Source organism: Salvelinus alpinus, chromosome 18 (genome assembly GCF_045679555.1).
Source record: "Salvelinus alpinus chromosome 18, SLU_Salpinus.1, whole genome shotgun sequence".
In the NCBI taxonomy this organism is placed as follows: Eukaryota; Metazoa; Chordata; class Actinopteri; order Salmoniformes; family Salmonidae; genus Salvelinus; species Salvelinus alpinus.
This window is the reverse complement of record NC_092103.1, coordinates 5978116-6000877: the sequence shown is the minus strand read 5'-3', so window position 1 is coordinate 6000877 and position 22762 is coordinate 5978116. Positions and strand designations below refer to the sequence as shown.

At 41.3% G+C, this 22762-nt stretch overlaps 1 protein-coding gene across 1 annotated transcript; it reads left to right on the top strand.

The window, feature by feature from the left end:
- The first annotated feature begins 1822 nt into the window (after positions 1 to 1822).
- Positions 1823 to 21043, top strand: LOC139543591 (UV excision repair protein RAD23 homolog B-like). The gene is made up of 10 exons (XM_071349836.1): positions 1823 to 2022; positions 3078 to 3159; positions 3495 to 3574; positions 11458 to 11648; positions 12551 to 12606; positions 12871 to 12998; positions 15317 to 15455; positions 15812 to 15939; positions 16552 to 16731; positions 20173 to 21043. The coding sequence occupies exons 1-10, from the start codon at positions 1957 to 1959 to the stop codon at positions 20284 to 20286; spliced, it is 1164 nt and encodes a 387-aa protein (XP_071205937.1). The 5' UTR covers positions 1823 to 1956; the 3' UTR covers positions 20287 to 21043.
- Positions 21044 to 22762: the final 1719 nt, after the last annotated feature.

Genomic DNA, 22762 nt, shown 5'->3' with positions numbered 1-22762 from the left:
ATGAATGAATGGATGGATGGATGGATGGATGGATGGATGGATGGATGGATGGATGGATGGATGGATGGATGAAAACTACATTTCTCAGGTCTCGTGTACGTCACACTCGCATCCCGAGTTGACGTATGCCTAATCGTCTTTTTGTGTAAAGGTTTGTTTATGGTTAGCGCTGAAAAGGCAAAAGCATAATGGTGATGGACAGCCTCTGATGACAGCTAATGGCAGAAGTGGATTTGTTGTTTGAGTCTTATGGAGCGTTCAGTAGAGTTGATGGAAGTAAGTTGAAGACTGACTGGAAAATTTAGAAAAAGGGATAAAGTTGCAAATAAAGATGAGCCTCGGTCTAATCCCACTGGGAAAGAACTGGTTGCATCAACGTTGTCTCCACGTCATTTGAACAAACAAGTTCAATGTGATGACGTTGAATCAACATAGAAACTGATTGGATTTGCAAAAAGTCATCAATGCAAGGGAAAGTCTTATTTTCACCCAACTTCTAACCTAAATCCAGTGACTTCGTACTTTTTTGGGGTCACGTTGAATTAACTTTATATGGCAACTGAACCAGATGTAAATCAAAACTAGACATTGAACTGACATCTGTGTCCACTACAATGTTGCCTCATTCCTTGTTAGAGTTCGATTCATCGATAAGGATGTATTTTTGGGAGACCCAATTGCTGTTGCACAGATGGAGGACGCATTGGGAAAGGTGGAGTCGGCCAGCATTACCAGGAGTGTTATGGTGTTGATTTATTTTTTCATAAGAACAAAAGGAAAGTGCATTGTGGCTGGGGAAATTATGGGAGTATGAAGTGGAAAGCTTTGACTTTCTGAGCAGGGCACCGGCAAAAGGTGTCATCTCTGGCGTCTCGGTGGAAATTGAGGCTCAATGTCATAATCACCACGTACCAGGTCCGGGAGTAGTGGAGGCACGTCGCTTGAACTTTATGGTGGATGGAAGGAAGAAGGAAAACCTACCCGTGTTATTGCTATTTGATGAAGAGTTTCTCCCGAAACATGAAAAGCTGGGGTATATGAGATACGCAGTGAAAGCTTTTTTAAACATGCCGTTGCAATGTCGTAATTACAAAAAGTTTGCCGACGTGGCAGGTGTGTGCAGACGGAATAAATATGTTGTTGAAGAGTCAGTGGATACACGATGATGCAATTGTGGTGGGAACCACGTTCCCGAGTTTAGTAGGGCCCTGTAAGTGTGAAGGAGGTCGAAATAGCAAGAATCAGGGCTGTCCAGCAGGTCTCCTATGTGGAGGCAGTGCAATTTTGGGCGGCAGGTAGCCTAGTGGTAAGAGCATTGGGCCAGTAACCGAAAGGTACCTGGATTGAATCCCAGAGCTGACAAGGCAGCCCCTGAACAAGGCAGTTCCCCGCTAGGCCGTCATTGTAAATAAGAATTTGTTCTTAACTGACTTGCCTAGTTAAATAAAGGTTAAAAAAAATGTCAGCCTGCAGAACATCTTGTTAATCCAGAAATACAGACAGTGAAGACGGTAGATTTTATTGCGCAGGTGATAAACTGTTCTGGCCAAACAAATAAGAAATCAAAGAAACTGGATATAATTGTGAATGTGGCTAAAATGTTTAATGGATCTCCAGGGCTTCACAAACAACATTTTGCAGGGAATACGGTCAGATGATCTTCCCTCAACTCAGACCCCAGAGCCTGTAGGGCTCTGCGTATACATTTTAATCTGAATAAAGGAGTACATAGATTTTTGTGTATGTTCGATTTTTTCTTCACCCTTTCCCTATTTCCCCGTGATTTTTCTGCGTTAAAGTTCGCCAGTTTTCACCCCACACAGTAGGTGGCGGCATAATACCAGAGCAGGAGCCTGTGACGAGCTAGCGAAAATAGCATCAAATCTAACTACACCTTCGGAAAGAGTACGGGGTGAAACAAGTTAAGAAACCTAAGCTAAATTGCTCGCCGCCAAAATGCAGATAACATTGAAAACTCTCCAACAGCAGACATTTAAAATCGACATAGACGCAGAGGAGACGGTGAGTTGAAACCATGCAGTTGTTGAAGGGGTGGAGGACTTCGTCTAACTTACCGTTGCGTTGGCTAACAAGCTAAGCTAACTTGCATTCTTAGCTAGTTTGACATGGCTGGCTAACGTTAGCAAAGCAACTTCAACATGATTAAGTCCCCAGTCAAGTAACTAGATAACGTTGGTAAGTTTCTTAGTAACGTTACTTAATAAAGTAGGTTGTTCGTTACTGCAAATACACCCATTAGGATTTTATGTTGGCAAAAACTGGTAGTGGCAGTGTACGCGGTAGCTGACTAATGCTAGCATTAGCTGTTTAAGTGTTGGTAGTTAGCTATCTAATTGTCTCAAGTTTCTCAACCCCAACTAATTGTTAGCTAACTAGCAATGGCTAATTCAATAACTTTTGCCATGGATAGCCACAATGCGCTTTAACGATATATATTTATTCAAAACGACAACTTTCGAGTTTAGCGTAGTTAGCTAACTCCCTAACGTTAGCTAACTAGCTAGCTATGTATTCTAACGTTAGTTAGCTAGCTAAACAGCTGCTGCCTCACGTGTTTTATGAAGCAGTTGGATAGTTAACTAACCTAGCTAAATGTAGATAATCCAGATAATTGATCCATATAACGTTACTGTAGCGATCTAACTACGTTTGACACCCCCGTAGCTAACTAGATACTGTTGGCATTTGATTGTTATTAGCGAGGCGAATGTTAGCTAACGTTAGCGAACGTCGTTATTTAACGTTAGTGCAGAGACCTCTCCTCAGCCCGAGTCATTGACAGTGGCCTATTGGCGTGACCCAAAATTCTGAGAAGTTGTCAATCATAAACTGTTTTTATTTTAGACAGGGTGTAGTTAGTTGCCAAGTATTAGTATTATAAGACCTCTCTCAGAGAACTCGGGCACCAGACTTTGAATGTTTAATTGGTTTCTTAGCTATCTCTTTTAGCCTAATAATCAGCCATTTAACCAGTAAACTGAGACATATCATATGCTTCTCGCAATGGACTTCGTTCTCTTTATGATTTTTGTCTGTCGTCTTCTCTTTCTTTACAGGTAAAAACCTTAAAGGAAAAAATTGAGAATGAGAAGGGAAAAGATGGTTTTCCGGTTGCTGGACAGAAGTTGATATATGCAGGTACAGTTTCAGTCTTTTATTCCCCTGCTCTCTGTTTTGGCAGTTTGAGGACGGATGAAAATGCTTAAGTCGTTGCGCTGTCACAATATAATTGCATGTCTGTGTTGGCTTGTCCTGTGGCATCTCAATGTTTTCATGTAATTATGTTACGGGAATGCAGATTGCAGCAATAGTGTTCAATCTGTCTATGTGGCATGTTAATGTTTCTTCACCACTATGAATTAACCTTATAGGTGATGGGGATAGGTTTCTGGCAATTTCCATGGCAAAGAATGTCAGGGTTATTGTGAAATTGTCGGTTGATAAATTAATATCTTCATGTTTGTTGCTTGAAGGGAAAATCCTAAATGATGACACAGCCCTCAAGGAGTATAAGATTGATGAGAAGAACTTTGTGGTCGTCATGGTGGCAAAGGTAAGGGATTAGAAATGTTGTGATTTGTCCATGAAATGAAATGCCCTTCATTGGGGTGGAGACCTCTGAATACATAACATAGGCTTCACTATTTTCAAATCCATCATAAACATGACACACACACACACACACACACACACACACACACACACACACACACACACACACACACACACACACACACACACACACACACACACACACACACACACTGTGACAACCACTGATAATGGCAGATTAACTTAATTAACTTTACATGTCATTGGACGTGTGTGTAGCTTGACTGTGTGTTCACCTTGAAGCAATATTTTCCCAGGCCTGTCACATGCACCTCAATATCACTAAGAAGACAGAATGCAGATTAAGTCCCACTGTGCGGAGTGGATTGCAATCTGTTACATCTCCGCTCCCTATGCTCACAGGTGCAGCAACAGTTCATGTAATGGAATGTCTCACCGCGGAGCTACAATATGTGCCTTCTGCACAGTTTGAATGTCTATAGTGATAATTGACAAGAGGTTGTGGCCTTGAAATATTCCTGTGTATGGGATGGTAGAATCTTTAATCTTTTTAAAGCTGCAGTATGCTAATCTTTCTATATTTTCTTTGTTCAAAAGCTCCAAGTCGGTAGTGGTCATCCAATGTGATTCAACAGTAACAATATTGTGCCTCCAGCCTACCTGAATCGCTTGTATTCGATTTCCCTGTCAGGTCGGTTTTTCCCACCAGATTTAACGCTGTGCGTAATGAATGACGGGTTTCCGCCACAAGTTCATTGACTGAGACAGGTGGAAGATCTAAATTGCATACTCCTAGCGTCGTCTCCTTCTCAAAACCCATTGGATGAAAAAGTCAGAGGTCCCGCCCCTCTGACCTTCTCCACCAATGGGTTTTGAGAAGGAGACGACACAAGGAGGAGTAAGCTATTGAGAATCTCTGAAACTGAAGAGAAATGGGACGTCTATGTCCACACTTCGCTAGTGGAGATATATTGCAGATATGGGGAGAAAATGACATGTCCCTATAACCCAAAGTAACCTGGAACTTTGTAGAGCCAACAGGCAAAAAAGGGAAAACAAAAGAGCCTGGGCCAAGACGAGAGTGAACCTCGGATTTGTGCTTACAAACTGGAGAGGGCTAGCTCCATTGCTAAGGGATTCAAAACCGACCAAGATATTTTTCTGCTGAAACAGTAAGACATAGTTAGCTTGCTAATATATAATTCTAGATATAAAGTAATATGTCACTTTTGCTATTTAGTTGTAAATATTTATGCAAGTGGTATAGCTACTATGGATTACTTGTTTTCAAGCCACATTGGCAGCTAGCTAGTTTAACTAGCTACGTTGTTTGCTAGTTGATTGCGCCATTGGTTTGTTTCATTTGTATAAAATGTTGCTTTACTATTTAGTTGTAATAAGCTATGACTATATGCACCTTTGACCTTGTTATTTCTGATGTCTGTGGTCTGAAAGCCACCCATCTGATTAGCTAGCTAGCTTCTTCACACTACTGTACTGGCACGGAACTGCCATGATCATTATTTGACAACAAAGCTCTAGATAGAAAATATCGTTGAACCAACATTTTGCTGCATTTTCAGTTATGAAAGGGATCAATCGACAAAAAAAAAAAAATCGACAAAAGTTGTCTTTCCAGCGCCATCATTGTTGACTATTGCTGCAGACTCAGATCAGTAAGCAAAAACTTTAGGGGAAATACTGTTGTCCTTGCTATCTGGCCAAGATTTGACCTAATAAAACATCTTCTAGTGCTAGGTATCTACACTGAACAAAAATACAAATGCAACATGACACGCTTTCAAAGATTTTACGGAGTTACAGTTCAAATAAGGAAATCAGTCCATTGAAATAAATTCATTAGACCCTAATCTATGGATTCCACATCTCTGGGAATACAGATATGCATCTGTTGGTCACATACAGTTCCTTCGGAAAGTATTTGGATCCCATGACTTTTTCCACATTTTGTTACGTTATAGCCTTATTCTAAAGTAAATAATTAATCCTCAGCAATACCCCATAGTGAGAAAGCGAAAAACAGGTTTTGAATTTTTAGCAAATGTATTAAAAAGAAATACCTTATTTACATAAGTATTCAGACCCTTTGCTATGAGACTCGAAATTGAGCTCAGGTGCATCCTGTTTCCTTTGATCGTCCCTTAGATGTTTCTAAAACTTGATTGGAGTCCACCTGTGGTAAATTCAATTGATTGGGCTTGATTTGGAAAGGCACACAACTGTCTGTAAAAGGCACAGCAGCACGCTTGGAGTTGGCCAAAAGGCACCTAAAGGACTCTCAGACCATGAGAAATTAGATTATCTGGTCTGATAAAACCAAGATTGAACTCTGGCCTAAATGCCAAGCGTCACGTCTGGAGGAAACTGGCATCATCCCTACGGTGAAGTATGGTGATGTTTTTCAGCGGCAGGGACTGGGAGACTAGTCAGGATCGAGGGAAAGATGAATATAGCAAAGTACAGAGATCCTTGACAAATCTGCTCAGGACCTCAGACTGGGGCAAAGGTTCACCTTTCAACAGGACAACAACCCTAAGCACACAGCCAAGACAACACAGCTGTGGCTTCAGGACAAGTCTCTGAATGTCCTTGAGTGGCCCAGCTAGAACCCAGACTTGAACCCTATAGAACATTTTTGGAGAGACCTGAAAATGGCTGTGCAGCGATGCTTCCCATCCAACCTGACAGATCTTGAGAGGATCTGCAGAGAAGAATGGGAGAAACTCCCCAAATACAGGTGTGCCAGGCTTGTACCGTCATACCCAAGATAACTCAAGGCTGCAGTCGCTGCCAAGGTGCTTCAACAAAGTACCGTGTAAAGGGTCTGAATACTTATGTAAATGTCATATTTCAGTTTTTATTTTTTATAAATTAGCAAAAAGGTCAACCTGTTTTTGCTTTGTCATTATGGGGTTTGTGTGTGTCTGTGTGTATATATTGATGAGGGAACTTTTTTTTTTTTTAATGAATTGTAGAATAAAGCTGTAATGTAACAAAATGTGGAAAAAGTCAAGGGGTCTGAAAACATTCTGAAGACACTGTATACCTTAACAGGTAGGGGCGTGGATCAGAAAACCAGTCAGTATCTGGTGTGACCACCATTTGCCTCATGCATTGCGACACATCTCCTTCACATAGAGTTGATCAGGCTGTTGATTGTGGCCTGTGGAATGTTGTCTCACTCCTCTTCAATGGCTGTGCGACGTTTCTGGATATTGGCGGGAATTGGAACACGCTGTCGTACATGTTCATCCAGAGCATCCCAAACATGCTCAATGGTTGACTTGTCTGAGTATGCAGGCCATGGAACTGGGACATTTTCTGCATCCAGAAATTGTGTATAGGTCCTTGCTACATGGGGCTGTGCATTATCATGCTGAAACATGAGGTGGCTGAATGGCACGACAATGGGCCTCAGGTTCTCATAACTGAATCTCTGCATTCAAATTGCCAAAGATTAAAATGCATTTGCGAGTGTGACACCCTAGGCTGGTAGGGAGTGAGGGACATTAAGCGCTTAGAATTTTAAACGTTTTGTTGTTTTAAATCATTAGTCTATAAATTGCGCATGTAGGCTATGACTTAGAATTCAATACAAATTAAACAAAAAATGCCTTATTAGGCTCAGTCAACAATGCCTTTTTGAATTCATTTTTAGAAACATCAGTTTGGCCAGTCTATGGCTTCAGGCTCATGCGATGGTACCTGGAGAGCAGGCCAGCAGCGGAGAATATCCTCTCCGTGCTTGCAGAGCCACTGGGGATGCTAAACACACTTTTGGCCACTCTTGTCACTCAGGGCAGGGATGCACTTTATTATTATAATATACATCTATAGGTAGATTTAAAGGTTTTTAGGCAAAATAACCCAATCAAAACGGAGAACTCCATTGGAATATGCGCTACATTGACAATTTAGCTACCGATCTTGTTCCTTCCTTTTAGCATGTGCATGTAGTAAGTAGACCATCATGCTTTCAGCAGACTGGCCTTTTCAGATTCTACTGATTCTTTAGTTGTGGACATTACATCACCGCACTCCCGCTCTTGGTCCTCATCTTTTTAAGTCACCTTCAGTTTTGCACGTGTGTTTCCAGTTTCTTTATGAAAATAAACTACAAATGCATGCTGGGCTTAGCATTCCCTGAGCTCATGAAGTGAGCGCTATTTGAGCGGTCGAGAAGGCTGACCTTCCAGCCTTTGGGCGCTCCAGTCCAATTGGCCACGTTCTGCTCCTCACTCCGCTCACCTACTCTGACTCCTACCGTCTAACCGCTAGTAGCCTTGAAACGCAGCACTTATTAGCAGTTCAGCACATCAGCATTTCTCGCACTGTTACACAAAATCAAGATCAACCTTTAGCATCGTAGACATTGAATGTCTGTAACCAAACTGACGACAAACTCTGTTGGCAGATGGTAGTTCTAGCTAGCCACATGCTAACTTGAGTGCTACTAATAGCAGCAGTAAATTCCGATAATGGCTAACAAACATTGGCTACCATCAATGTTCCATCCCCGGGACTGCCACGCAGAAGAAATACCAGCTTGCACGAGATTGAACTTCACTCAACTTTCTAGAGTTTTCCCCGTTAACCTATCAACGTTTCCCTTTACTGTGGGAATTGTGATCGAATCAACGTAATACTAGCTACTTTCAATGCAACCTAACAAAAACTATGCAAGACTTAGTTTTTCAGACTAACTATGCGAGAGGTTTTGTTGTAGGCAGAACGCATCGGAGTGGGATTCTATTGCATTGACAGGCACCACTCAAGCCCGTACTCTACACAGACCGATGCACCTTAACCAATCAGCGCTGCAGTAGGACTACAGTACCAGTCAAAAGTTTGGACACACCTACTCATTTAAGTGTTTTTATTTTTTGGTATTTTCTACATTGTAGAATTATAGTGAAGACATCAAAACTATGAAATAACACACATGGAATCATGTAGTAACCAAAAAAGTGTTAAACGAATCAAAATATATTTGAGATTCTTCAAAGTAACCAGCCTTTGCCTTGATGCGCTTTGCACACTCTTGGCATTGTCTCAACCAGCTTCATGAAGTAGTCACCTGGAATGCATTTCAATTGACAGGTGTCCCTTAAGTGGAATTGTGGAATTTCTTTCCTTCTTAATACGTTTGAGCCATTCAGTTGTGTTGCGACAAGGTAGGGGCGGTATACAGAAGATAGCCCTATTTGGTAAAAGACCAAGTCCATATTATGGCAAGAAAAGCTCAAATAAGCAAAGAGAAATGATAGTATCATTATTTTAAGACATGGTCAGTCAATAACAAAAATGTCAAGAACTTTTGAACGTTTCTTCAAGTGCAGTTGCAAAAACCATCAAGCACTATGATAACTGGCTCTCATGAGGACCGCCACAAGAAAGGAAGACCCAGAGTTACCTCTGCTGCAGAGGATGAGTTCATTAGTTAACTGAACCTCAGATTCCAGCCAAATAAATGCTTCACAGAGTTCAAGTACGATGGAAATCTGTCATTTGGTCTGATGAGTCCAAATTTGAGATTTTGGGTTCCAACCGCCGTGTCTTTGTGAGACGCAGAGTAGGTGAACGGATGATCTCCTGTCTGGTTTATTTTGAATTCAAGGCACACTTAACCAGCATGTCTACCACAGCATTCTGCAGCGATGCGACATCCCATGTGGTTTGCGCTATCATTTGTTTTTCAACAGGACAATGACCCAACACACTTTCAGGCTGTGTTAGGGCTATTTGACCAAGAAGGAGAGTGATGGAGTGCTGCGTCAGATGACCTGTCCTCCAAAACCACCTGACTTCTATCCAATTGAGATGGTTTGGAATGAGTTGGACCACAGAGTGAAGGAAAAGCAACCAACAAGTGCTCACCATTTGTGGGAACTCCTTCAAGACTTTTGGAAAAGCATTCCAGGTGAACCTGGTTGAGTGAAGGCCAAAAGTGTGCAAAGCTGTCATCAAGGCAACAGGTGGCTACTTTGAAGTATCTCAAATATAAAATATATTTAGATTTGTTTAACCCTTAAAAAATTTTTTTTTAATGGTTACTGAAATAACAGTTATGTTTAGGTTTGATGTCTTCGCTGTTCTACAATGTAGAAAATAGTAAAAATAAAGAACTAATGAGTAGGTGTCAACTTTTGACTGGTACCGTATATGCAAATACACCATTGCCATATGTGGATCTGTGCCATTCACTTTGAACTGGACAGCTTTTTTACAGCATGAGCGGTCATGAGTAGATGCTTTTGTTTTGAGATCAAAGCAGAGTTACATGTAGCGATGAGCGCATTTTACATTTGTTCATATCCAGTTTGTGCTCAGCAGACCTGAATTCTGCTCAGTGAGGGGGAAAATGTAGGGAACATTGGCTACCATTGATATCCTGCAAGTTATATCAGCCAATAAAGATCAGGCAGTTCAGCAAAAATAAAGACCTTGAAAATTAACAATGACATCCGATTTATGATATTTCGACCATTCATTTCTGCAAAACATGTAGTATTCTGTTGATTTTAGTTATTGTAGCTAGCGTATTCCATCCCCAAACACCATGCCAGATCTGTGTGAGTGGGCCAGTTAGTTTTGCATGGCCCGGTGCACTTAGATAGCTGGCTTTGTTTTTATCATCTACCAATAACATGACAACTCTTTGGGCCCTTTAGTACCTTCTTAGCCGATTCACATCCATCACCGAAGCCACCCGCCATGTCGCTGTAACACCGATGGTGTCAGTGGACTTGGAGCCTACATTTGACTGTGGGCACAGAACCGGTTTCAGCTTCATGGCGAATACACTCTTCCACTGTCGGTAGCCAGTGTAATCGTTCGGGACAAAGTGAGGCCCTCATATGACTGAAGCATGAGGGGTTCCCCTGACCCAGTAAGACTTTCTTCCCCTCTTGACCAAACGTGCATGCCGGTAAACAGTGCGTTGCCGCCACCACCAGGCCGTTCCTCTCTGAATGTCAAAGCCACAATGTATTGTTGGTATATTACTTTTTGATACTTTTTGCAATTTTTTTTCTTCAAATCAACATTTGCATAAATAACTTTAAAAATGGTTTTGATTATCATCATTCCACGATGATAGATTTGTGGAAATATATTGTGCAACCTGTTCTTTTAAATCTTCAGATGTAAAAATGTTACTTATCAAAATGAGCAGCCTGGGAGTTAAGGGGCAATTTTGATAAGGGGCAATTCTGCCACTTTTCAGCCTCGTATTCATCTCTGCACCAAACTAGTGTCTACAAATGTGGAAACGGAGCCTTTCTATGATCTGTAGTTAAAAACATATATAAACAAAAGGTCCTAAAAAAAAAAAAAAATCTCTGTAATATCACAGGGTAGGATTTCAAGTTTTAAACTGTGATTTTTCAAAACCTACAACTCGTTTCTAGCCGGATAGTATTTCGTATTTTCTTGCTCCCCACTTCACCGTGCAAATCCGTTTGAACTTTTAATGTCATCGGGTAGAACTTTCTAACTTTATAATTTTTCTACAATGTAGAAATGTGCCGTTTTCACATGTAGAGACTGGTATTGTGCTGGAGATAATTTTCATTAGTTAGTGGTGGAATTGCCTTTTTTAAAGATGGCTTGCTATTTTGTTTGCTACCACAAAGTGATAGTGGCCTAAAATGGTAATTATTACTGCCAATCGGTATTCAATGTGTCCATGTCTGTAGCCTAAATCAGATCACATGCTTCTTACCTGACAAGCCATGTTGCTAAAATAATGTGTACTGTATCACCTATAGGTCTATGTTTTTAAGTAAAATATGCTGTTAAGTTCAACTTTGAGCACTGGACATTCCCTTTTTCTCTATGTAGCCTAAAGCAGCCCCAGCAGCTGCCCAGCCTTCCGGTGCTACCACGACCACCACCTCCATCACTACAGTCCCCACAGTACCCGCTGCTGCCTTGTCAGGCTCAGATAACCCACCTGAGGAGGGCAAACCAGAGGACAAACCAGCTGAGGAGAGGCCCTCCAACACCTCAGCCCCAGCATCAACTCCAACCAGGTAGGGCTGGGTCGGCAGTCAATGGCTCTCAAATTGCAAACCTATTCCGTATACACTGAGTGTACGAAACGGATGAACTCTTTCCATGAGACTGTCCAGGGGAAAACTATGATCCCATATTGATGTCACTGGTTAAATCCACTTGAATCGGTGTAGATCAAGGGGAGGAGACATGTTAAATCATTATTTTTAAGCATTGACTCAATTGAGACATGGATTGTGCATGTGTGCCATTGAGGATGAATAGGCAAGACAAAAGATTGAAGTGCCTTTGAACGGGTAGTAAGTGCCTGGCGTTTGAATGTGTCAAGAACTGCAACGCAGCTGGGTTTTTCATGCTCAATTTTCTGTGTGTCAAGAATGGTCCACCAACAAAAGGATGTTCCAGCCAACTTGACACAATTGTGGGAAGCATTTGAGTCAACAGCGTCCCTGTGGATGTCTTTCGACACCTTGCCCAGACAAATTGAGGCTGTTCTGAGGACAAAAGGGGGTGCAAGTGAATATTGGGAAGGTGCCCCTAATGTTTTGTTCACAGGCACTGGTCTTGTTCCCTATATAGTTCACTCTTTGACCAGAGCCCTACAGCCTATAGTGCACAACCCCCCCCCCCCTCTAAATGATTGAACTACACATAGGAAGTAGGGTACCATTTGGGATGTGGCCACTGTTAGATTTGGCCTGGGTCATTAATAGGAAGCTGTTGTTTCCAGGGTCATGTTCGACAGTAGCCACATGCAAAACTGTTAACTGAGATTGCATTCTCATTGGAAATGGGGATGTTTTAGGTTTCGCTAGTGTCGGTTATAGTATAATTATCTCCTCATGGTTGTATTTTATGAGAACAGATCACGGTAAAATGGAACAGTACTTGCATCAGCTTTGTACTCCTTCTCTTTCAGTTCGTCTGGTCTCTTGGCCAATGTGAACATGTTCGAGGAGGCAACTTCTGCTTTAGGTAAATGGTCCTCCTGATATGAGTTAACCCCAATTTTGTGAATTGATTATAATCTGAAAGCATACTTTCTCTTTTGTAGTTAGGTCTATAGCCATGTCTTAATATTGTCTTCCCTGTAGAAATATATAGGGCTATTCCGTTCACTTTTGGATCGATCTCTCAATCTGTTTTCATTAGGCTATCCTAGTGAATGTCATCTGAAGTTTTCACGTCTCCCGGATCAAAATGGCATCTGATTGGTTGGTTGTTCTCCCTGCTCCTCAGTGACAGGCCAATCGTATGAGAACATGGTGACCGAGATGATGCTGATGGGCTATGAGAGGGAGCAGGTGGTGGCATCACTCCGAGCCAGCTTCAACAACCCAGATAGAGCTGTGGAGTACCTGCTTACAGTAAGTACCTCCCATCACTCCATCCACTTCTCCAGTCTGACACCCCTTTTTTTTATTCCGAATGGTTTAGTCTAAAAGTGATATAATATGACAGTGAGCACGTTTTCATGCGCACAGTATTCCGGGTAGTAGCTCATATTCCACTTAAGGTGTTGTTTGGGATGAGCTGATTACATTCACCTTTTGTTATCCCACTCACGAGTATCCCTGTATCCATTAATAAACAGAATATTCATCATTTTAAGTTAATATGGGTTAAATGGGCTAGTAACTGAAATATGGACACTGACTGTAGGGCTATAACCTTATGTGGCATATTAAACAGTGCATTCAGAAAGTATTCAGACCCCTTCACTTTTTCCCGCATTAAGTTACAGCCTTATTCTTAAATAGATTAAATAAAAAAAATATCTTAATCTAAACACAATACCCCATAATGACAAAGCGAAAACAGGTTTTTAGATGCGTTTATTTTTAATGAATGTATAAAAAATAAAATAAAAGATTTGCAAAAGTATTCAGACCCTTTGCTATGAGACTTGAAATTGAGCTCAGGTGTATCCTGTTTCCATTGATTATCCTTGGTGTTTCTACAACTTGATTGGAGTCCCACCTGTGGTAAATTCAATTGATTGGACACCCCTATCTATATAAGGTCCCACAGTTGACAGTGCATATCAGAGCAAAAACTGTGCGGTCGAAGGAATTATCCATAGAGCTCCGAGACAGGATTGTGTCAGATCTGGGCAAGTGTACCAAAACAATTCTGTAGCGTTGGAAGGTCCCAAAAAACACAATGGCCTCCATCATTCTTAAATGGAAGAAGTTTGGGACCACCAAGACTCTTCTTAGAGCTGGCGGCAGGCCCATAAAGGACTCTCAGACCATTCTTTGGCCTGAATGCCATGCGTCACGTTTGGAGGAAACCTGGCACCATCCCTAGGTGAAGCATGGTGGTGGCAGCATCATGCTGTGGGGTTGTTTTTCAGCGGTAGGGACTGGGAGACTAGTCAGGATCGAAGGAAAGATGAACGGAGAAAAGACCAGAGATCCTTGAGAACCTGCTCCACAGTGCTCAGGACCTCAGACTGGCGGTGACGATTCACCTTCCAACTGGAGAGACTTGAAAATAGCTGTGCAGCGACGCTCCCCATCCAACCTGACCGAGCTTGAAAGGATCTGCAGAGAAGAATGGGGGAAACTCCAAATACAGGTGTGCCAAGCTTGTAGCGTCATACCCAAGAAGGCTGTAATCGCTGCCAAAGGTGCTGCAACAAAGTTCTGAGTAAAGGGTCTGATTATATATGTAAATGTAATATTTCAGTTATTTTTTTTCAGCATGTCTCCCCGAAAATGTGAATGCTAGTGTAATGTTGTCTTTGACACTTATGCAAGCAGACGGTAAGAACCACATAAAATATGCACCCAGACGAACTGAAGTCTTATCAGAAACGTGTTTTCATTGTTTTCTCAGCTTTCCATTTCCTTAAAATCGGTCAAACTGATAACTTTTGGACATTTTGCACAGGACCAATCTCTCCACTGTTTTGGAGTTATTGCATTTTCTCCCTGGTCCCTAAAAGACAAATTCAGCAGTGTTTAACTAGATTACTAATGCATTCATTCTGTCAATGTAAGACATTCTGGTGAGCACTACTTTATTTAGTCTTCTGGGGCAAACATTTATGACAGAGCTGAAGCTGCATGTATCTAACGATTGGCTAGTTGACAAACAAATGGCCTACAAATGTCAGAAATAATAATACGGCCTACAAAGTGTCGGACATTATAAGCAGGAAGTTGTCTACATTTTTGGTGAAAGTAGCCAGTAGGCTTTACGGTCCTGTTCGGAGTATCAGCAAAATACATTATGGAGTTATGGTGGATCGAACTGCGCAGGTAGCCTACTTCTTTTGAAATGATTTGTTTGAGAATCGGATGAGAACATCACACAACACCAACGATATACAAAACTGAGCCTGCGCAGACTGCAATTAAACAGTAAACGGGATAAGATGTTTACATGCCACAGATCAGCGTGTCTTTTCCGGGTTTCTCATAACCGGGATACAAGATTTTTTGGGTTATTGTAAACGGGATATGGTGTTTGTCAACTCAAATGCATAAAACTTGAGTATTCCGAATAATAACGGCATATTGGTGTGCATGTTAACATGGTCATTGACTCAATATCCCGTATTTCTTTTCTGCTCTTGACGGTTTTCATCCATGTGTTCCTTAGAGCTGGGATGATGGAGCTAGATTCCTCCACCCTGTCTGTCAGCTCTAATGTTGTATCTCCTGTGGTTGTTCTTCAGGGGATCCCAGCTGGGGAGGAGGGCCATGTGAGTGCTGACCCAGTGGTGCCCCCTGTGGGTGGAGGAACTCCAGCTCTGAACACAGGCAGTATGACCACCCCAGCCAGCACAGGCTCCCTAGCCAGCGCTGCAACAGGAGGTGTGTGTGTGCCTGCTTCTCCACTATGCATGCACATGTGTAACAACACTTCTGTATGCAGTGGACACAGAAAAAGCATTTGACGGCTTTCTAGTCTTTTCCTTTGAATAATAAAGAGATGCCCTATGTGCTGCACTGTATCAATTGTTCTATGCCATAAACGGTTTGGCATACTGGAGTTTAGAACACTGGTGTGCTGCTGTGTGGAAGGAGAACGTGGAACTTTGTGAACAAAGAACATACAAAATGGACCTGTAGAAATAGAACATGGAAATACAACTGTGTGGATTGGAAATAGAACAGTGCCATTGTCCTTCTATGCTGTGACCTCCTCTCTCCCACTCCTGTGTTTGCAGCCAACCCCCTGGGGTTCCTGGTTAACCAGCCTCAGTTCCTCCAGATGAGACAGATCATCCAGCAGAACCCCTCTCTGCTCCCTGCCTTACTACAGCAGATAGGGAGGGAGAACCCCCAGCTTCTGCAAGTATGGACAACACACTCACACAAACACCTCGGGTTTACACTCTGTCTCCGATGTACTCCCGAATCTCTGGCATCTTGACGATAGACAATTATTCCACGATTTTGTAGTTGAGCTGGCTACAATGAGCAGTGAAATTGATGGAATTCTAGTCCTTCTGCCAAATACATTTGTCTGTGTCATTTAGCTCCCCAGTCCTCTCATGCATATTGAAGGGATGAGATCAGAGCCTGAAGGCATAGCAGCAGACCCCTGCTGTGATACTGTTGTGTGTCCCAAATGGTACCCTATTACCTTTTATAGTGCATTACTGTTGACTAGAGCCCGATGTGAACTCTGGTCAAAAGTAATGCACTATGAAGGTAATAAGGTGCCATTTGGGAAGCAGAATGTGTTCAGCCTCAAACCAACCTCTGGTCAGCTGTAATGTTGTAGGTATCAAAGGTTCTTGGAACCATTGGGGCCTGGACTGGTGCGTTGACTAAATCTAAAACATCAGATTAATTTGTAATAATAATAACTTTCTAATAAGAAAGGCCTGTTTTCTGTTGTGAACCGTTTTTTCTATAGTGTGCCCTAATGAACACAATCCTGTTTTGTCTTTTTCCCTTTCAGCAAATCAGCAGCCACCAAGAGCAGTTCATCCAGATGCTGAACGAGCCAGCCCAGGAGGGGGGTCAGGGAGGAGGAGGAGGAGTAGGTGGAGGAAGTGTTGGAGTCGGGGTCGGTGGGGAGGCTGGAAGTGGCATGAACTATATTCAGGTCACACCCCAGGAGAAGGAGGCCATTGAGAGGGTAAGAAAGGAGGGAATCTCACAAGCCAAGATGACTGTTGATAAGATTTAGCGAAAATTCGCTAGTTAGCTAAATCAGGCACATTTACAGATGAAAAAATATATATATATTATTATATATATTTTTTCAAATAAATCGAGTAAACATAGAGATTCTCCAGTACTTTTGTATTCTTTTTAGCCAATAGTTCTGAAAGTAGCGCTCACGAGCCAAAAGTGGTCACCAACAATGGTGTACTACGTCACATATACCGTATACAGTGCATTCAAAAAGTTCAGACCCCCTTCCGTTTTTCCACATTTTGTTATGTTATACAGCCTTGTTCTAAAATTGATTTAAATCAAATGTTTTCCCTCAATCTACACACTACCCCATAATGACAAAGGGAAAACAGGTTTTTAGAAAATGCTTTATATTTATTAAAACGGAAAAAACAGTAACCTTATTTGCATAAGTATTCAGACCCTTTGCTATGAGACTCGATATTGAGCTCAGATGCATCATGTTTCCATTGATCATCCTTGAGAAGTTTCTACAACTTGATTGGAGCACCTGTGATAAATTCAATCAATTGGACATGATTTGGAAAGGCACACACCTGTCTATATAAGGTCCCACAGTTGACCGTGCATGTCAGAGCAAAAACCAAGCCATGAGGTAGAAGGAATTGTCCGTAAAGCTCCGAGACAGGAATGTGTCGAGGCACGGATCTGGGGAAGGGTACCAAAACATTTTGCTGGGTTGAAAGTCCCCAAGAACAGTGTCCTCCATCAGTCTAAATGGAAGAAGTTTGGAACCACCAAGACTTTTCCTATAGCTGGCCAAACTGAGCAATCGGGGGAGAAGGGCCTTGGTCAGGCAGGTGACAAACAACTCGATGGTCACTGACAGAGCTCCAGAGTTCCTCTGTGGAGGTGGGAGAACCTTCCAGAAGGACAAACATCTCTGCAGCACTCCACCAGTCAGGTGGCCAGACGGAAGCCACTCCTTGTTAAATGGCACATGACGGCCCGCTTGGAGTTTGTCAAAAGGCCCCTAAAGGACTCTCACACCATGAGAAACAAGATTTTCTGGTCTGATGAAACCAAGATTGAGTTCTTTAGCCTCTGTGCCAAGCATTACGTCTGGAGGAAACCTGGCACCATCCCTGCGGTGAAGCATGTTGGTGGCAGCATCCTGCTTTGGGGATGTTTTTCAGTGGCAGGGATTGAGAGACTAGTCAGGATCAAATGAAGAAGCAAAGTACAGAGAAATCCTTGGTGAAAACCTGCTCAGGACATCAGAATGGGGTGAAGCTTCACCTTCCAACAGGACAACAAACTCTAAGCACACAGTCAAGACAATGCAGGAGTGGCTTTGGTAAAAGTCTCTGAATGTCCTTGAGTGGCCCAGCCAGAGCCTGGACTTGAACCCGATCGAACATCTCTGGGGAGACCTGAAAATAGCTGTACAGCGACGCTCCCCATCCAACCTGACCACGCTTGAAAGGATCTGCAGGGAAGAATGGGAGAAACTCCTCAACTAAAGGTGTGCCAAGCTTGTAGCTTCATACCAAGAAGACTCAGGGCTGTAATTGCTACCAAAGGTGCTTCAGCAAAGTACCTAGTAAAGAGTCTGAATACCTATCTAAATGATTTCATTTTTTCAATTCATACATTTGCAAACATTAAAAAATAAATGTTGCTTTGTGGTTATGGAGTATTATGAGTGGCTTTGGATGATGGAAAATTCAATTTTAGAATAAGGCTGTAACAAAATGTGGAAAAAGTCAAGGGGAATACTTTCTGAAAGCACTGTATATCAATTTAGAACAGGATTATGTGTTGTGGATGCAATTTCAAAGGAATTGATAAAGACTGCTCGCTCGTGCACAGATTTAATACGATATTAGCGTGATGGGCTGTTTTTAACTCTGCAGCTGCAATAAAAAAAATCTTTACAATTAAATGTGGTGACCCCTGAAAGCCAGATGGAGATGGGTGTACTAGACGTGCATTCGGTCTTTATTACTGTAGCATAGACTACGCTGCAGCAAATGTAGGTCTACCTGTCAGAAAAAAGTCTACGTGCATTGTGAACTGCGCTCCATAATGAGGTGGGCGATCTGTCACCACCCTGAACGTTGATGAATCATCATGCAGAGACGGCCGTGAACATTGCATATCATTTAACAGTCCCATTTCACGCCATGCTGTTCAAATAGATAACTTTATAAACTGGATGGTTCGAGCCCTGAATGGCTGACAGCCGTGGTATACCAGACTGTATACCCGGGGTATTACGAAACACGTGGTTTACTGCTCTAAATACGTTGGTAACCAGTTTATAAAAGCAATAAGGCATCTTGGGGTTTGGTATATGGCTAAGGGCTGTGTCCTGGCACGCCGCATTGCGTCGTGCTTAAGAACACCCCTTAACCGTTAGAGCGTTGTACTAGTAACCGAAAGGTTGCAAGATCGAATCCCTGAGCTGACAAGGTAAAAATCTCTCGTTCTGCCCCCTGAACAAGGCAGTCAACCCACTGTTCCTAGTCTGTCATTGTAAATAAGAATTTGTTCTTAACGGACTTGCCTAGTTAAATAAATAAAATAAATATACCACACCCACTCGGGCCTTAATTATAATTTACCGGTTTCTCAGTTATTTATTCCGGGAAAGGGGAGTGGTTTTGTGCGGTAAATCTCGGTAACCGGGTTCCCTCCATTCAACCCTAATTGTAATTCATAATGTGCCATGGATTGTGTAAACAACAGTAATTGTTTGATGGCGGGGACGCAGGGTTGTGTTCCAAACAAAACTACAAGTGTGCTTGCTCTAGTTCCTCAATGGCACAGCTTAGAGAGCTGACTCTATTTTGAGTCATTAAAGTGCATTGAAATTACGTAGGAACTGTGCACACTTTTTAGAGGTGTGTGGCCACTTGGAGACACCAGTTAATCCTCTCACTCAAACCCTTGTATTTTGTCTGTTGCACCTACCCCACCTTTTCCAGGAATATATTATGTTACTGAATGTATCCAGAGTATTTTCAGATGTTATCAACAAATGCAGTGAAAATTACACAATGTAAATTGAACACAATCAACAGCGTAATGTTTGGATTCAGTCTTGTCAGGTGAACTGTTGTCCTCGGGTCAAATTTTCCTATAATCTCAACTGTTTCCTTTCAATTGCTACTATGCTTGTGCATATGTATTTCGTATTTCTTTTGAAAAAAAACATTTCAAGTTAGCCCTACCCATATTGGCCAATTCTCACTAGTGTACAGGGTTTAGCAACGTGTTGGTTTCAGACTGAATTGCTTTCAACTGAAGATGCATGTTTATGACATGAATGAATGCCTATTGATGGGAATAGAAATGTAATCTCGATCCTGTCATCTCTATTCAGGAATGTTGTTTATGTCATTTCGATATTGACTTTGTCTGTTTTGTCTTACAGCTAAAAGCCCTAGGATTCCCTGAAGGACTTGTTATACAGGCCTACTTTGCCTGTGAGAAGAACGAGAACTTGGCCGCTAACTTCCTTTTACAACAGAATTTTGACGACGACTAAAAAGGGAGAGCCATGATAGTAATTTCGGTCCTTAATTTTTTTTTTTTCTACTTTTTGATCAATATTGGATAAGCATAAATAAAACATGGCCTTCGCATTTTCCCAAATTTTACTACAAATACATGATACCCTTTTTTTTTGTGAAATAAAAGCTGTTACTCTGATCACCTTAATTGAGTAAAAGCTACTTGGTTAATCAGATATCACCTGTGTGCTACCCGTTTGTTAATTTTTAAAATTTGGCTAAAGACCAACATGATTGTTTCTCATAAGGAAATTAATACTGGTTTAAAAGGTTGATCGCAGAATGTAGTTATAAGAGGAGTAGTTATACGAGTATGTGATTGGGCCACTTGTTATTGGATATTCATATACATCATTGTTCTTGTTTGATAGTGTTTTTCTTTGTCTCAATTGACCAGTATAGGGATCCCAGTACATAATAAAAACTGCAGTTTTTAAGTGATATTTTTAAACGAGCAACATTGTTATTTTGCCATTTTCATATTTTTTTGTTGTTAAACTTCCAACCAACTTAAAGCGACTTGCATGAGCTACAGCAGATTAAGAAAGGCAACTGTACAAATATGGGAAGTACTGATGTTTCATGCAGCCTGAAAATAGCAAAGTATCCTAGTTCTTTCGGACATCTAAAGGCATGTATATGACTTCCGTAGCTCATAGTAGCCTTGTGTTTACAGTTACTATCAACTTGATTTACTGTCATTTTTACAGAGAAATAAAACGTTTCAACAGAGTAATTTTGCCCAATTTTTTTGGTTTAGTCTTTTAAAGAGGGCAGGTGTAAGCAGCTCTTTTGACAGTTGATTCCATGAATAACACTAGGAAATAATATTGTTGCTCTTATTTGACGATACATTTGTGTCGGCGTCTCATATCGTGTGGAAGACTAGTAACGTATTTATTTATTCCTTCTCCAATTGGTATGCAGTCATCTGAAAATGCCTACAAAAGGACGAAATTTTATATGATTGAGATGCGCCCATACGCCAATGACTTGTACACAATTTGTACAGTACACCCCCCCCACCTTCTCAAGCAGAATACTGAGACCAGCAGGGGGCAGCATAGACTGCAACATACGTTTTGAAAGTTTCTTCAAAACCACTGAGGTGTGTGTTCAACATCAGGGTTGAGGTTGCTTCAAATTAAAGCCAGTCAATTCAAGAAGGAAGCTACAATTCCAACTTCACTATTGTCAAATTTTCTATTCCTTCTAAATAAGAACCTATTCAAGTTTTCAATTTAAATTCAAATCACTTTCTGAATTGACTGATGTTTTTCTCTGACTCAATTACACTTTGTACATTATGGGAAAGTGTGGAGTTTGTCGTCATTGTGCATCTGTGTATAAGTTTCTAATTGACATTTCTTAACTAACTTTTTGACAATTATCTAGTGTTTTGTCTCGCTTGTTTGAGATGTTTTATTTATTGCCCTTTAAATTAGTGGTTCTCTCCCTGTCTCCACTCATTGAGAAACAGACCCTAAATGTCAGTTGAACATTTGTGTCAACCAGGTTTCCATCCAACCTTTTTTATGCAAGTAAAGTAAAAATGTCAAAATATGCTAGACAAATGATAAATCAATGTTTGGTTGCTGTTTCACAAAACTAATCTTGCTCTTATCCATAAAAAGCTAATGTAGTTAGCCTACCCTCATCTGCTAGCTGTTGTCTAGAGTGTAATGTGCCAAGACCGGATTGTGCACATTTAGCTATATAAAGCAAATAATTTTTTGACAAAACCATCAGAGTTGACAATGTGATGGAAACCCATTTAACTTGTATTTTTTATTTGGTAAATGAGAATTTAACTGCAAAATACATCTTATGTGCACTACGTCATCATGCACAGACTTATCTGTAACAAGTCAACTTGATGGAAACATCTCTGGAAAAGGTGCATATTGTTTTTATGCATATTCGCATGAAAATCTGTCACCATTTGGATGGAAACCCTAGCTTATAACATGTCAATGATATTCTCAAAATTCACCACTATGAATTTTAATTTAGTTCAATTTAAAACTAGGATATGAAACAGATGAAGGGACATTTGATTTATGCAAGGCCAATTTTGACGGGACAGCAACATAGATCAACTAAACTCGTAAAATGCAACTGAGTGTTATGAAGAGAGACTTATGTTAAATAAATAAAATAAAGGTTCTATGAGTTTCTTAGTCTCCAAGATCAGTGAGTCGAAATGACAATATTTAAGTCAAGGAACTCAGTTGGAGAAGTAGCATTAAGAATAAAGGTTGTAAAAACATACTTGGGCAGTTGCCCCTATACAGATCTAGGATCAGCTTTCCCTCCACACAACCTAAGTGGGAGAAATGCAAAATTGACCCAGGACCAGTGTCTAGGGGCAACTTCCCCCTACTCCCACACATCTAGCCAGTAGCCACCTACAGTACCAGGAAGTTTCCTGTGATCTGATAAGGCCATTTG

Excerpts from the sequence above, each read along its gene's own strand:
- LOC139543591 (XM_071349836.1), top strand. The coding sequence starts at position 1,957 with ATGCAGATAACATTGAAAACTCTCCAACAGCAGACATTTAAAATCGAC. Across the intron at positions 12,607-12,870 it reads GGAGGCAACTTCTGCTTTAG|TGACAGGCCAATCGTATGAG; the intron begins GTAAATGGTCCT and ends CCTGCTCCTCAG. Across the intron at positions 12,999-15,316 it reads CTGTGGAGTACCTGCTTACA|GGGATCCCAGCTGGGGAGGA; the intron begins GTAAGTACCTCC and ends GTTGTTCTTCAG.